Genomic DNA, 13850 nt, shown 5'->3' on the forward strand with positions numbered 1-13850 from the left:
CTGTGGGTGACCAGTGGCAGGTGAGACTCTGCACCTTCCTGATGTCCTGTGCCCTGCTGTTCCATAAGCCTGTGGGTGACCAGTGGCAGGTGAGATTTGGTACCTTCCTGATGTCCTGTGCCCTGCCGTTCCATAAGTCTGTGGGCAGCCAGTGGCAGGTGAGATTTGGTGCTTTCCTCATGTCCTGTGCTCTGCTGTTCCATAAGCCTGTGGGTGGCCAGTGGCAGGTGAGCCTCGGCACCTTCCTGATGTCCTGTGCCCTCCTGTTCCACGAGCCTCGGGGTGTGGGGCGGCAGCTGTGGTTTTTGGGTCCAAACGTGAGCCTTTTTCAACTCAGCCACTTCTGGGGCCCAGGGTCTGTGTCCTGAGGGGCAGTGGTTGGGGCTTCCACTGTGGGTGAAGGGAGCGGGTGCCTGGCTGGCTTATCCCGTGTGGTGATGTCTGTAGCAGTTCTTTTTTCAGGAGAGTGTGTGCCCCCCACACCACACTTAGTGATGAAGTTGGCACTCAGTGTGGCTAGGGTGTGTGAGACTAACACTTGCAGGCTGGGTTAGCACAGCCTCGGGCCTGGAACACGGGCTGAGCACTCAGGAGCACGTAGAGCCCCAGGTAGAGGAGGGGGCAAGGGCGGTGGACTGAGCTGCTTCCTTGCTGGGGGACGGGGCGAGCCCTGTACCTTGTCTGTGTCGCTCCTGGTAACGTGGGAGCAATGCCGCTGCCCGCCGTGTCTCACGGGGTTGCTGTGTAGTTGAGTGGAGTAGGTGCCCATTTACTAAAGCTCATTTGAACACTTTGGAAGCACTTTTTTTCTTTCTTTATTTTTTTTTTTTGAGACTGAGTTTGACTCTTGTTGCCCAGGCTGGAGTGCAGTGGTATGATCTTGGCTCACCACAACCTCCGTCTTCTGGGTTCAAGTGATTCTCCTGCCTCAGCCTCCCGAGTAGCTGGGATTACAGGCATGTGCCACCACACCCGGCTAATTTTGTATTTTTAGTAGAGACGGGCTTCTCCATGTTGGTCAGGCTGGTCTCGAATTCCCAGCCTCAGGTGATCCACCCACCTTGGCCTTCCAAAGTGCTGAGATTACAGGCGTGAGCCACCGCACCTGGCCTGGAAGCACTTTTAAGCTATCTAGCTTTTTTTACCTGAGAAGTGGCGGGCCACATGATGTCCCCAGTGGGTGCCTGTTGCACCTGCTGGAACCCTGAGGTTGATGAGCTGGGTGTGAAGAGCTCACCCTGGCATCATGGGCCAGCTGTGGGTGCTGCCTCCCCAGGTCTCCATGGAAGGTGAATGGGGGTCACCAGGCACCAGACGGGGACCTCCCCTGCAAGCCTCTGTGGCCAGTGTGTGTTGCGTCCTGGTGCTGGGTTTCCAGGCCTGCCTCTTTCTGATGAAGGTTTTCCGTTTGTCACCTGCAGTCTGTTCCTGAGAGCGCCGTGTTAAAGAAAATCTCTGGTGTTCTTCGTGGGAACTGGGCCATGCTGGAAGGTGAGAGCACAGGTGCAGGCTGCCCTTGGGGGTCACACCCAGCGCGGTCCCCAGAGAAAGCAGAAGCACACACTGTGACCCGCCCGAGGGACCCGGTGTGCAGGTAAAGAGGGAGGGTAAGCGTGTGTACCCATCTAGAAGGCGGGCCGGGGCAGAAGGAGGATGGCGCACAGCAGAAGGAGGACCCCCCCATGGGAGTCAGGCTAACGAGAGCCATGCAGGAACTGGGGGCTCAGGGTCTGAGCAGCATCCCCCACTCACCACCTGCCTTCAGAGTTGGCATTGAAGGTCCCCAGGGCAGGGCTGGCATCTGGTGGCTCCCAGAGGGAGCGGGCGCTGTGCTGCCTCGGGCCTGGTCCATGGTGTTGAGGGAATTGATCCCACTACAGCGTGCGTCAGCAAGTGCAGGACCCCACTGGGAGGTCAGGTGGGGGTCCAGCCAGAGGCGTGGGGGTCTTCAGGAGGCTGAGCAGAGGCTGGATGGTCACTGTCCTGACGGGAACATTCAGCTGAGGGGAGGGAATCTGGTCAGCAACTTGTGTGGCTGCGGCTGCAGGAAGGAGAGCAGTTGGGCTGAGGGAGGAGCTGGACAAACATTTTTGGGGGACACGGCACACTGTAATTCTGGGTGTGCCATTGTGCCAACACTGCGCTGTCTTGGAGGCGATGGTGTCTGCAGGATGGGTTAGCCCAGCACGGAATCCAGGTACCTCATTCACGACAGGAAGTTGCTGCTCTGAGGAAGTCTTGCAAAGCCAGACCCGCTGCAGTGAGCACTGAGGTTCCTTGGAGCTCCAGAGGGAATCAAACGCAGGTCGGAGGAATTGCCGCTGATGGTGGCCCGACCGCCTTCCACCAAGCTTCCTGAGTGGTGGTGGCGCACTGGCTCTGCCTCTGAGGCTTCTCTCCCTCCTGCTTTGCTTAGGATGTTGAGGGTTGAGACAGGCAGGGTTGGGCCCCCCCAGTGTGGTTGGGATCTGCTTTAGGAACACTCCGAGTGGGCCTGTCACCGGCTGTGTCAGGGACTGCAGGCGGCAGTGCTCATGGCTGGGCATCTGCAGTGCTCATGGCTCCTGTGCTCTAGGCCACAGGTAGCCTGGACCTGTTTAGTGTCACCTTGCACAACATTCTCAGTCCAAAGCCTGGGCTCGCTCTCCTGAGACGTTTCATAGATAGAGTGGCACGTTCCCCGCGCAGACCTGGGGGCCTTGTTGGGAGAGGGACGGGGGAGGGCTGCTTCTTGAGTGTCCCACAAGCAGCAGAGTCACTGGAGGGGCGGGGAGGCTGTGCCACCTGCCGGATGGACGGGCTTCAGGCCACCGCTGGTGCGTGAGTTACCGGCTGGGCCTGTGGTTTCCTGGCCAGGCTGAGGCCGTCTCTGTGTGCCTGTGGTCAGTCATTGCCCCCTAATCCTTGGCACTTAGATAAAGTAGATGAAATCCATGTCCATTCCCTGTGGCTGCAGAACATGTTATCCCACACTCGATGCCTTAAAGCACCCCACCCTGAGTGTCTCACTGTTGCTGTGGGTCAGGGGTCTGGACTCCGCTGAGCTGTGTCTCTGCAGGTGGCCACCTCAACTTCACCAGGCAGGGCCCGACCTCGCTCAGTCCGGGTTGTCGGCAGGACAGGGGGCCTCTCTGGCTGTTGGCCAGAGGCCGCTGCTGCCAATCCCTGGCCACCTGGGCTGCTTCACTGGGCGGCGCATGGTGCAGTAGTGGCTTTCTCTGGGCGTGTGAACAGAGAGTGCTGGCAGGGTGGAGGCCCAGCCTTGGTGCCCTGGTTTCCGATACATTCTTTCGTCTTTGCCCCGTTCTGTTAGGAGGCAGTCCTCAGGTCCAGCCAGGGTGTGGGTACCAGGAGGTGGGTACCATGGGGAACCATCCCAGAAGATGCCCTCCACGGTCCACCGAGGACTCCGGGTGTCACAAAGTAACTCCCAGCTGCAGGGGGCCCGCTGTGGTGGCTGAGTCCCATGTTCCTGCCCCACCTGGCACCTATCCTTGTTCCCCCATCACAGGCTGTGCTGGTGCGGACGCCAACTTCAGCAGTCTCTACAAGGCCACATTCGACAACGTGACCTCCTACCTGAAGAAGAAAGAAGAGAGACTGCAGCAGCAGCTGGAGAAGAAGCAGCGGCGCCGGAGTCCCCCGCCCGGGCCCAACGGACAGGCCAAGAAGATGAGGCCCGGGGAGGCAACCTTGAGTTGCTGATTGTGGCGGTCAGTGGTGCCTCTCACCTCAAATTAGGAAAAGCTTTTTCACTTGTTCCCCTGCATCCTGGCATCTCCCTTCAAGAAGGAAAAGGTGAGGTCAGTTGTGACCAGCTCAGAGGACGGGACTGTCCCCTGGGCTCTAGAAAGAACATGCTGTGTCACCAGCACAGGCTCTTGCTGGGTGCCTGTGCCCCCTTTCTGGTAGAAGGGAAGCCAGACCAGTGGAGTGGAAACTCTCGAAGCGCTTCCTTTTCACGTTGGAGGCCGCGTGCGAGCCTGTGGTGGCGGCAGCTGTGTTTCTGCTGTTCTCATCTGCCCCTCATGTCTGCTGCGTCTTCCTCTAGGAGCATCTGTGGGCTGATGTTTCTGGCACAGTGGACTTTTTCATGTTGTTCCCGCCGTCTCAGCGTCCAGGTGATGCGCTGCCCCGCAGTAGCCGCTCGCCGCACAGGCTGTTGAAACGCAGCATGAACGCTTCAGCCCGCCCCAGCCATACCCCTGTGCTCAGGAGCTGCTCCTGGAGAGTGGCTCCCCTGTGGGAAGTGAGAAATGTGTTTCGGAGTCGCAGGGAGCTCTGTCCGGCAGCGCTGGGGCAGACGGTGAACTTGTTTCAGGAAGTGTGAGCACAGGGGCCCGGCTGGCACCCAGTTTACAGGGAGGTGATTGAGGACGTTGTTGTGATCTGATTTGACCTTGGCACACACTGCAGAGCCGCAGGGATGTTGCTGAATTTCAGTCACCAGTCAGCAAGGATGAACCTTTGCAACCTCCTGGAATGTTTAGCAGCAACATAATGTACCAAGCAAAACGCCTGGGTGCCTGCACTTTGTGCGAGTGAGGTGCGCATGCGTGCATTGGGAAGAGGCTTCTGCAATGGGCAGGCTTTTGGGTACATCACATAATTCGTTCAGGCCGGCTCCTGCCTGCTCTCCAGTGATGAAGTCTCCACACAGGAACAGGTTCATGCTGGCGATGACTTTGATGTGGGGTATCGCTGGGGACTGAGAATCCTTTTGTGTATCAAAAGCTGGAATGCTTCAAATTTTTCATAAGTGCCTTGTTTTCCTTTTAACACTGATCTGGAAACAGTGCTGTCTGCAAAGCTGAGGCCCACTCCTCTCTGCTGGGGATCAGGGGTTTTAGAAGGCAGGGGCCACGCTGGACCACCATCCTGTACGAGCAGCCTGGTCTCCTTCACGCTGCTGGGGCAGCTGGCGCAGGGCACACTCTCTCGTTCGTAGTCTGCTTTGAAAGTCTTAGTTTTAGGAGAGGTTCAGGTTTGCCTTGCTGGCATCTTCACCTAAGATAGGGGCTGGCAGACAGGCCCATGCGCTGCATCCCGCCCACAGCCTGATAGATGGCCTGGGAATGGCTTTTTTACGTTTTAAAAATGGTTGAAAACAAATTAAAAATATATTTCGTGACATGAAAATCATGAAATTCACATTTCATTGTCTGAGAATAAGCTTTTATGGACGCAGCCATGCCTGCCTGTCCACGTCTCATCTGTGGCTGTTTTGTGCTACGGCCGCAGAGCGAAGGGGCCTGGACTGAGACCGAATGGCCTCCCCACAGGGCCGCGTCTTTCCACGAGGAGTGCAGGGCTTCTCCGAGGCTCTGCTTCCTCCCCAGCGGTGCCGGCTTCCTGCTATTCCTCAGCATCCTGCCTTGGTCCTGAGTTGGTCCCTCTGCCGGTAGCCGTTTGCGTGTCTCAGTGGATGGTGCAGCCGCCTTCTTGCTGGTACCTTGACTGATAGACTGGTTCCTGTTCACCTGCCCGAAGTCTCCCGGAAATACCTCGTACAGTTGTGTGGGTGGAACCCAGCTCGGCATGTGTTTAGAGTTTTGTCTGTTGCCCCTTCACCCAGAACAGCAGTACCCACCGCCTTTCTGTCCGCTGTGACTGCCTCGCAGCTGGGTCTGTTCTGTGAGACGTCGCCACCCTGATTGCCATCTGCGAGGATCTCACGCCTTCAAGTTCATCTGCTCCCTTCCGTTATTTTTTAGTTTCTGTGTATTCTACTTTTGGGACATTCCTTGGACTTTGTTCTACCTCTTTAATTAAGAAAATGTGGTCATTGTATTTTTTTTTTTTTTTTTTTGAGACAGAGTCTCGCTCTGTTGCCCAGGCTGGAGTGCAGTGGCGTGATCTCGGCTCACAAAACGCCCCCCCCTGAGTTCAAGCCATTATTCTACCTCAGCCTCCCAAGTAGCTGGAATTACAGGCACCCACCACCACGCCTGGCTAATTTTTGTATTTTCGGTAGAGATGGGGTTTTGCCATGTTTGCCAGGCTGGTCTCCAACTCCTGACCTCAGGTGATCCTCCCGCCTCGCCCTCCCAAAGTGCTTGGATTATAGGTGTCAGCCACTGCACCCAACCTGTTGTATTTAATTCTAAGCACTTTCTTCGAGACTGTCTCACGCTGTCACCCAGGCTGAAGTGCAGTGGTGTGATCTTGGCTCACTGCAGCCTCAACCTCCCAGGCTCAAGCAGTCCTCCCACCTTGGCCTCCCAGAGTGCTGGGATTACAGGCATGAGCCACTATGCCCAGCCCCTCTTTCTCCATTTTGCTTACAGTATGCGTACTGTACATCTGAAAAGTGCGTGTGAAATACTAGAACTGGGATTTCAGCAACTGAATGCACGTGTGTGACTACCCACGAGAAGCAGGACACTTAGCACCTGCTGAGAAGCCCCCATGCCCATGTTCCCTTCTAGGCACTGCACACGCATGCTGGCTGGCCTGACCTCAGTTTCCCTCTGTTGCTCTGGCTGCTTCTGCTTCACCCTCTGAGGCTCATCCCCCTTGTTGCTTGTGGTTGTGGATTGTTCATTCTCAGTGCTATGCCAAGTACTCCATTATGTGAAAATTCACAGCACGTTCGTTCTATTATTGATGGGCGTTTGGGTAGTTTCCACAGTTTGGCTGTTAGGAATAGTGCGGTGATGAACATGCTGGCACCTGTCTTCTGTTTTTTTGTGTGTGTGTTTTTTTTTAATTTTTAGAGACAGAGTCTCGCTCTGTTGCCCAGGCTGGAGTGCAGTGGTGTGACCTTGGCTCATTGCAACCTCAGTCTCCTGGGCTCAAGTGATCCTCCCACCTCAGCCTCCTGAGTAGCTGGGACTGCAGGTGTGTGCCAGCATGCTGGCTAATTTTTGTAGTTTTTGTAGAGATGGTGTCTTGCTCTGCTGCCCAGGCTGGTCTCGAACTTCTGGCCTCAAGCAGTCCTCCTGCACTGATTTCCCAAATCACTGGGATTACAGGCACGAGCCACCGCCCCCAACTAGCATCTGTCTTCTGGAACATATGTAAGCAATTTCTGTTGGGCGTGTACTTGCGCGTGGAATTGCTGACTCTCAGTTATGCACGTTTCTCTTAGAAGATCCTGCCAGTCCTTCATCCCAGACCCCGACCCCAGCGTGGAAAACGCAGTGCATCCTCATGCCTCGTGTTCACGGCTGTGATGGCTTATGATCAACTCGGAAGGCCCACAGTGTGTGGTGTGGAGTTTTGCAGGGGGCCGACCTGCGGTTCCTACAGACTGGTGTAGGAGCCAGTGACGCTGCCCACCTACGATCCAGACCTAACCTTGATCCTGTTCTCCGAGGCCACCTTACCAAAACCTTGGCTCACCCAGTCTTAGATGACTCACCCTGGGGGAAACCTGCCGCAAGGTCACGAGGGCACTCAGCCAGCCTACAAAGGGTACCATGGCAGAGAACTGAGGCCTCCTGCCAGCAGCCAGTAGCAGCTGACCAGCCACGAGGGCCCCTCCGGGAAGGAGAGCTTTCTATTTCTTCCTGCACCCCGTATATGTTGACATGATACGTTTTTCTTTCTGGTTTCCCTTGTGATTTCTTTGGTCCGTGGGTTATTTGGAAGTATGGTTTAATTTCCAAACATTTAGGGTTTTCCTCCAGAATTGGTTGTTTCTGGTTTCTGGTTTTAATTCCATTGTGGTCTCAGAATTTACTTTGCTGACTTCCCTCTGTTTAGATTTGTTGAGCCCTGTTTTGTGCTTCATGGTTGGGGGATGACGATTGCATGTGCACGTGCAGATGTGTGTGGCCCCCACACGGTGTCTCCAGCTATCCCTGTCTTGCCTCTCCGTGCCCAGCGCACCCTTCTCAGCCCTGCTGTGTGACCCTGGAGCTGGGCCCTCCCTGTGCCCTCCTTTGCAGGTTGGCACAGTGTTTGGCTCTCACTGGAAGGAACTGGAGGGACTCCACAGGAGGGAGGGCCTGCCCTCCTGGTTCCAGTGTGCTTGCTTTTCCTGGCTTCCATGGTGCATGCCTGCCAAACTTACGGTGGGGGCGGGGGGGGCGGGGGCTCTCAGTGACAGTCTCCAGGAGTTTAGTGACACCCAGGTTCATTCATCATGGTGGGAAGGATTCCTGCTAAGCTTCCTTGTCTTTGTCCAGCTCCCAGGGGGTCTGCCTCCCTCCTGCCCCAGGGAGAGCTTCTGGGTGAGTCTCACTGGCACTCCTGCCCCGGGTTTCCTGCTCTCAGGCCTTGGCCTGCTGCACCTCGGCCAACTGCACCACCTGGCACATCATAGCCCCACTCAGGTCAGAGCTGCGTCTCAGCCGACGTGGGGTTCCGAGGTTCTCACGGGGATCCAGACTCAATGCTTGTAGGTTTGTTGTCTCAGTCCTGGAGGTGGAGGTTCTCCTGAGGTCTCAGCGGGAAGTCTCTTTACATGTTAGTGGAACCCTCTGTTCCTTTTGAATCATTCTTCGTGTTAAATGTTTCTGTCTCTTCACTGATACATGATGTATCAGTCGTCATGTAAGTATTCTGTGGCTGGTTTTGATTTTTTTCTCTTTATCCCTGGATTTCTGTAATTTGATAAGCTTTAGGGTATGTGTGTGTGTTCTGGGGTTTGTCAAGATTAGTAGGATTTGTCATTTTTATGCAATTTGGAAATATTCCAGCTATTCACAGACTCCTACCCTGCCTCCTACAGTCCCAGGTACTCGAATGGGCTGCTTGCTCAGGACTCATGGGTCCGTGAGTGTCTGCTCACCTTTTTCAGTTTGCGTTTCATTTTCGGTAGATTCTGTTTTCACGTCTTCAAGCTCACTGATCTTTCTTTTAAGCTGCTGTTACGCCATGGCCGTTTTCCGTATAAGCCATTGTATTTTCTCTTCTCTATAAATTTGGTTTTGGTATTTTAAAAAATGTCTTCCAGGTAGGCTGGTGCTCACACTGGTGATCCCAATACTTTGGGAGGTTGAGGCAGGGGGATTGCTTGAGCCCAGGAGTTTGAGACTAGCCTGGGTAACACAGTGAGACTTTATCTTTAAAACAAATTTAAAAAGCTAGATGCTGTGGCTCACGCCTATAATCCCAGCACTTTGGGAGGCTGAGGCCAGTGGATCACGAGGTTAGGAGTTCAAGACCAGCTTGGCCAATATGGTGAAACCCTGTCTCTACTAAAAATATAAAAAATTAGCCGGGCACAGTGGTGCACTCCTGTTGTCTCAGTTATTTGGGAGGCTGAAGCAGAAGAATCGCTTGAACCTGGGAGGCAGAGGTTGCAGTGAGCCAAGATTGCGCCACTGTACTCCAGCCTGGGCGACAGAGCAAGACTCCGTATAAAAAAATTAAAAAAAAATTAGCCAGATGTGATGGCACATGCCTGTAGTCCCCAGCTGCTCGGCAGGCTGAGGCGGGAGGATCACTTGAGCCTGGGAGTTTGAGGCTGCGGTGAGCCATGATCGCACCACTGCATTCCAGCCTGGGTGACAGAGTGACTATCTCAAAAAAAAAAAAAAAGCACACCAGTGTCTTCCATTTCTCTTCTAATCATAATCATGCTTTAAAAAATACCCTTGGAAAAAAAAAATACCCTTGAGCATATGGAACAAATTTAAGATAATTGTTCCTTTTCTGCTAATTCATTGTCACTGTCATATCTAGGTCTGTTTCTGTCGACTGTGGACCACTTACGTGCAATCTGTCGGCCGAAGATGAGCTTACTGGGATGTAGCTCCATCGTAAGTCAAGGAGCATCTGTGATTTGTCCTCTGCTTGTGGGATATGTTTTTCTGCTACTGAGTCTGTCTAGTAAATTTTTGATTATGAACATGTGGAGATTTACATTGTTGAGTGCGAAGTTTTGTTACGTTCCTTTAAAGAATATTACACTTTCTGGCAGGCTGTTAAGCCCCATGTAGATTAATTTGGTCTTTTTCAGGTTTGTTTTAAGCTCACTAGAGTGAGGCTGGAGTGGCCTTTCCTTGGGATGATTTAGTCCTTCCAAGGTGTGACCCTAGAATCCTGTGTATTCAGAAGTGTCTGCACACTGGCTGGAGGGACGAGGGTGATTTCTGTGCAAGGCGCAGGAATTGTTTGTCTTACCGTCGGGGGATTGTTCTTTCCTCAAAAGCTACTCTTTGGCGTCCTGGGGTTTTACAGAACGTGTAGGTCGGTGTTCATTCGAAGACCCTGATGGGACCCTGGTGCGTGTTTCTCTCCATCTGTGCAGCTCCCCTCCCCTCTGCGGGTATTCTGTCCCAAATTCTAGCTGCCTTCGCCTTACCTATACCAGGGAGGCCAGGGGGCCTGCTCAACCCACTCCCCTTCCAGACAGGGTGCAGACAGGGGCCCTCACATCTCCTGGACGGCCGCGGCCCCTGTGCAGAACTTCTGCAAGGGCACCTCGCAGTCTGGGGGCCTCTTCCCCAAGGAGTCCCCCGGTGGTGACTGTATTGCCTCAGGCTCACTGTGCACTAGGCAGGTCACATTGATGCTGCCTGAGGGGCAGGGATTACCACCCGGTGGTTCAGGTGAGAAGCCCGAGGTCCAGGTGAGGAGTGTCTGGCTGCCCATGCGGTGTTTGGACAGTATGCCAGCCCCTGCCAGGAGGCCCAGCTTCTCCAGCCCAGCCCGCGCCCCCCAGGAAATGTCCCAGTTTACTTCCCTGGGGCAAAGGCCCTTGGCTGGCTGAGCGTCCCCTCTCCCAGCACTGGGAGGCACCTACAGTTGCTCATTCATTTACTGCTGGGAGTGGAAACTCATACGCTGAGCGGCAGTGATGCTGCGGAGCTGACACCAAACCCCACACCCGCCTGGTCGCCTGCTTCACCGAGGGCCTCAGCCCTCTGGGGTCAGGCGGCCATAGGGGTCCTGTCTATGTGGGATATCCATTCTGTGGCCCTGCTCAGGATGGCACACATGGCGGGGACTGGCCCTGGGGTCGAGGCATGGGCTCAGCCACCACCCTGCAGGGATGCAGCCAGGGACCTCTTCCCGGCTGAACCATTTGGACCAGAATCGCACAGCAGCACCCGCTCCCCTACAGCAAGACCTCACCCAGGGGTCCCCATGGAGGAGGCAGGGAAGCTTGAGAGTCCCAGAGGAGTGTGGAGTATGCACCATGCTACACACACGTGCATCATACATGTACGTACGCATGTGCCACACCACATCACACCATACATGCACAGACACCCACCACACCATACTACACTACACACACTCGTGCACCATACATGCACACCCACACACCACACATCACACGTGCACATTTCACACCATACATGCACACAACCACCACACCATGCTACACTACACTATACACATGCACCATACATGTACTTACACATGTACCACACCACATCACTTGTGCACACTCCACACCATACACGCACATACCATACCACACACTATACACATGCATCTTACATGTACATACACAGGTACCACATCATGCATTCGCATACCACACATCCACATACACATGTGCCACTAAACTCACGCACCATACATGCACATTCACGTGCCGTGCCACACCACACTACACACACGCACCATACATGCACATACACTCATACATGGCACACATACACCATACACACAGGCAAACACCACATATGCCACACAACACACACATGCACGCACCATAAATGCACACACGCACAACACACACATCACATACGCACATTCCTGCACCATATATGCATATATTCATACACCACACATATTCATACAGCACACATCACATCACATCACAGTACACCACACCATGTATGCACTTATGCACCATATGTGCACATACACTCACATACATACACTCACACCACACATACCCTCACTACATACATGCACACAAACATCACATACGCACACTCGCACCATATGTGCATTGTGCACATACTCATACACACACCACATTACACTGTACACACGCCACACCACATGCGTACACATGTCCACTCGTGCACAGACACCATACAGATAAAGTACACACCACATATACCACACACATTATACCACATACTACACCACACACAAACCATACATGCACATGCATACACACAAATACCATACCATCCTACTCACACCATACATGTACATACACACCCTACACATGCATACATGCACACAGCATCAAATACACAGACACACCACACATGTACATGTGGTACACAAACGTACCACACTGCATACAGCTATGCACACACAAACACACCAGACCACTTACATCATACATGCACACACACATTACACTATATAGACACCATACACACACACCACATACACGCCACATAGATATGCACATACACAAATACCACATCATACTATTTACACACACCATATATGCACGCACACCATACAGACACACCACACGCTCATACACATGCAGAGTTGGTCTGGAGATGGAGTCACTGCAGTCAGCAGGGGTGGCGTGCAGACAGGAGGGCCTAACTCAGGCAGGCACGGCAGGTACACAGAGGTGGCCCCGGGAACCCTCCTCCTGCCCGGCCCCTCCCATCTACCCACCCACCACGTTTGGGGGTTGGGGACCTCCAGAGTAGATAGGGGCTTGCTTCCAACAGATATGGGAGAGGGCACCCATTAGGGAGAAGAACACAGAGGCCTTGGGAGTGAAAACTGACCATGGAAAGCAACAGGAACACATTCTGCTAAGGAGCGGAATGAAGAACCCTGGAGAACAAATTGTTCTTGTTTTTTGAGACAGAGTTTCGCTCTTGTTGCCCAGGCTGGAGTGCAGTGGTGCGATAATGGCTCACTGCAACCTCAACCTCCCACATTTAAGAGATTCAACCTCCCAGGTTCAAGAGAACCTCCTGAGTAACTAGAATTACAGGTGTCCACCATGCCTAGCTATTTTTTTGAATTTTTAGTAGAGACGGGGTTTCACCATGTTGGCCAGGCTAGTCTCGAACTCCTGACCTCAAGTGATCCGCCTGCCGCGGCCTCCCAAAGTGTTGGGATTACAGGCGTGAGCCACTGTGCCTGGCCTTCATTTTGCCTTTAAAAATCTCTGCTTGGCTGGGCACGGTGGCTCACACCTGTAATCCTAGCAGTCTGGGAGGCCGAGGTGGGTGGATCACCTGAGGTCTGGCCAACATGGTGAAACCCCATCTCTACTAAAATTACAAAACTGAGCCAGTTGTGGTGGTGTGTGTAGTCCCAGCTACTTGGGAAGCTGAGGCAGGAGGATTGCTTGAACCCGGAGTTGGAGGCTGTAGTGAGCCAAGATCGTGCCATTGCACTGCAGCCTGGGTGACAGAGACTCCGTTTCAAAAACAAACAAGCAAACAAATTTGACAGGAAACAGTCACACAGTTCAGAAAGGATTATGCAAACCAGAATCAATAGTGACCTGATGATTCCGGGTTCCTGACGGTTCTAAACCACGGAGGCTGAAGGTCCCAGCTAAACAATGACAGCACCTCGGGGAAGTGGGGGAGACGTGCAGTGGGCTGTGGAAGGAGGCCAGAAGGATGCAGGCCCTAGTCCAGGCTGCTGGTGATGAGAACTAAACAGGGTACAGGGCGACGAGCAAGTTCTGGAGCCCGAGGAGCAGCCGCTGGCGCCAGCGCTGTGGGTGGAGGTCGCCGTCCCTCCTAAGGCGCAGCCAATGCGTTTGGGACCTGGGAGCAGAGCCCGCGCCTCCCCAGCGGCCTCCCCGGGGTCTCTCGGGATCACCTGGCCGGGGAGGAGGCCTCGGCTCCTCCGCAGAAACCCGGGGCGGTCGCAGGGAAGCAGCGCTCTCAGGTGACTCGAGGATGAGTCAGAGGAGCCCCGAGAAGGACCTCGCCCATCCCCGCCGGACTCCATCCTCCTGGATTAGGCGCGGAACGGCCCAGGCCACCAGGACCCCCACG

General features: G+C 54.1%; 1 protein-coding gene across 2 annotated transcripts in view; it reads left to right on the forward strand.

The window, feature by feature from the left end:
• WDR4 (WD repeat domain 4) overlaps positions 1-9813 on the forward strand; it is a 34700-nt gene extending 24887 nt beyond the window's left edge. The window contains exons 10-12 of one of the 2 annotated variants that reach the window (XM_012002550.1): positions 1422-1491; positions 3512-3713; positions 9634-9813. In XM_012002550.1, coding sequence (XP_011857940.1) covers positions 1422-1491; positions 3512-3705 — 264 coding nt within the window. In that variant the 3' untranslated portion in view covers positions 3706-3713; positions 9634-9813. Of the gene's footprint in view, positions 1-1421; positions 1492-3511; positions 4517-9633 lie in introns of those variants that run through there. The other variant, XM_012002552.1, reaches the window with a different exon arrangement.
• Positions 9814-13850: the final 4037 nt, after the last annotated feature.

The sequence above is a fragment of the Mandrillus leucophaeus genome, unplaced genomic scaffold (genome assembly GCF_000951045.1).
Source record: "Mandrillus leucophaeus isolate KB7577 unplaced genomic scaffold, Mleu.le_1.0 Scaffold69, whole genome shotgun sequence".
Lineage (NCBI taxonomy): Eukaryota > Metazoa > Chordata > Mammalia > Primates > Cercopithecidae > Mandrillus > Mandrillus leucophaeus.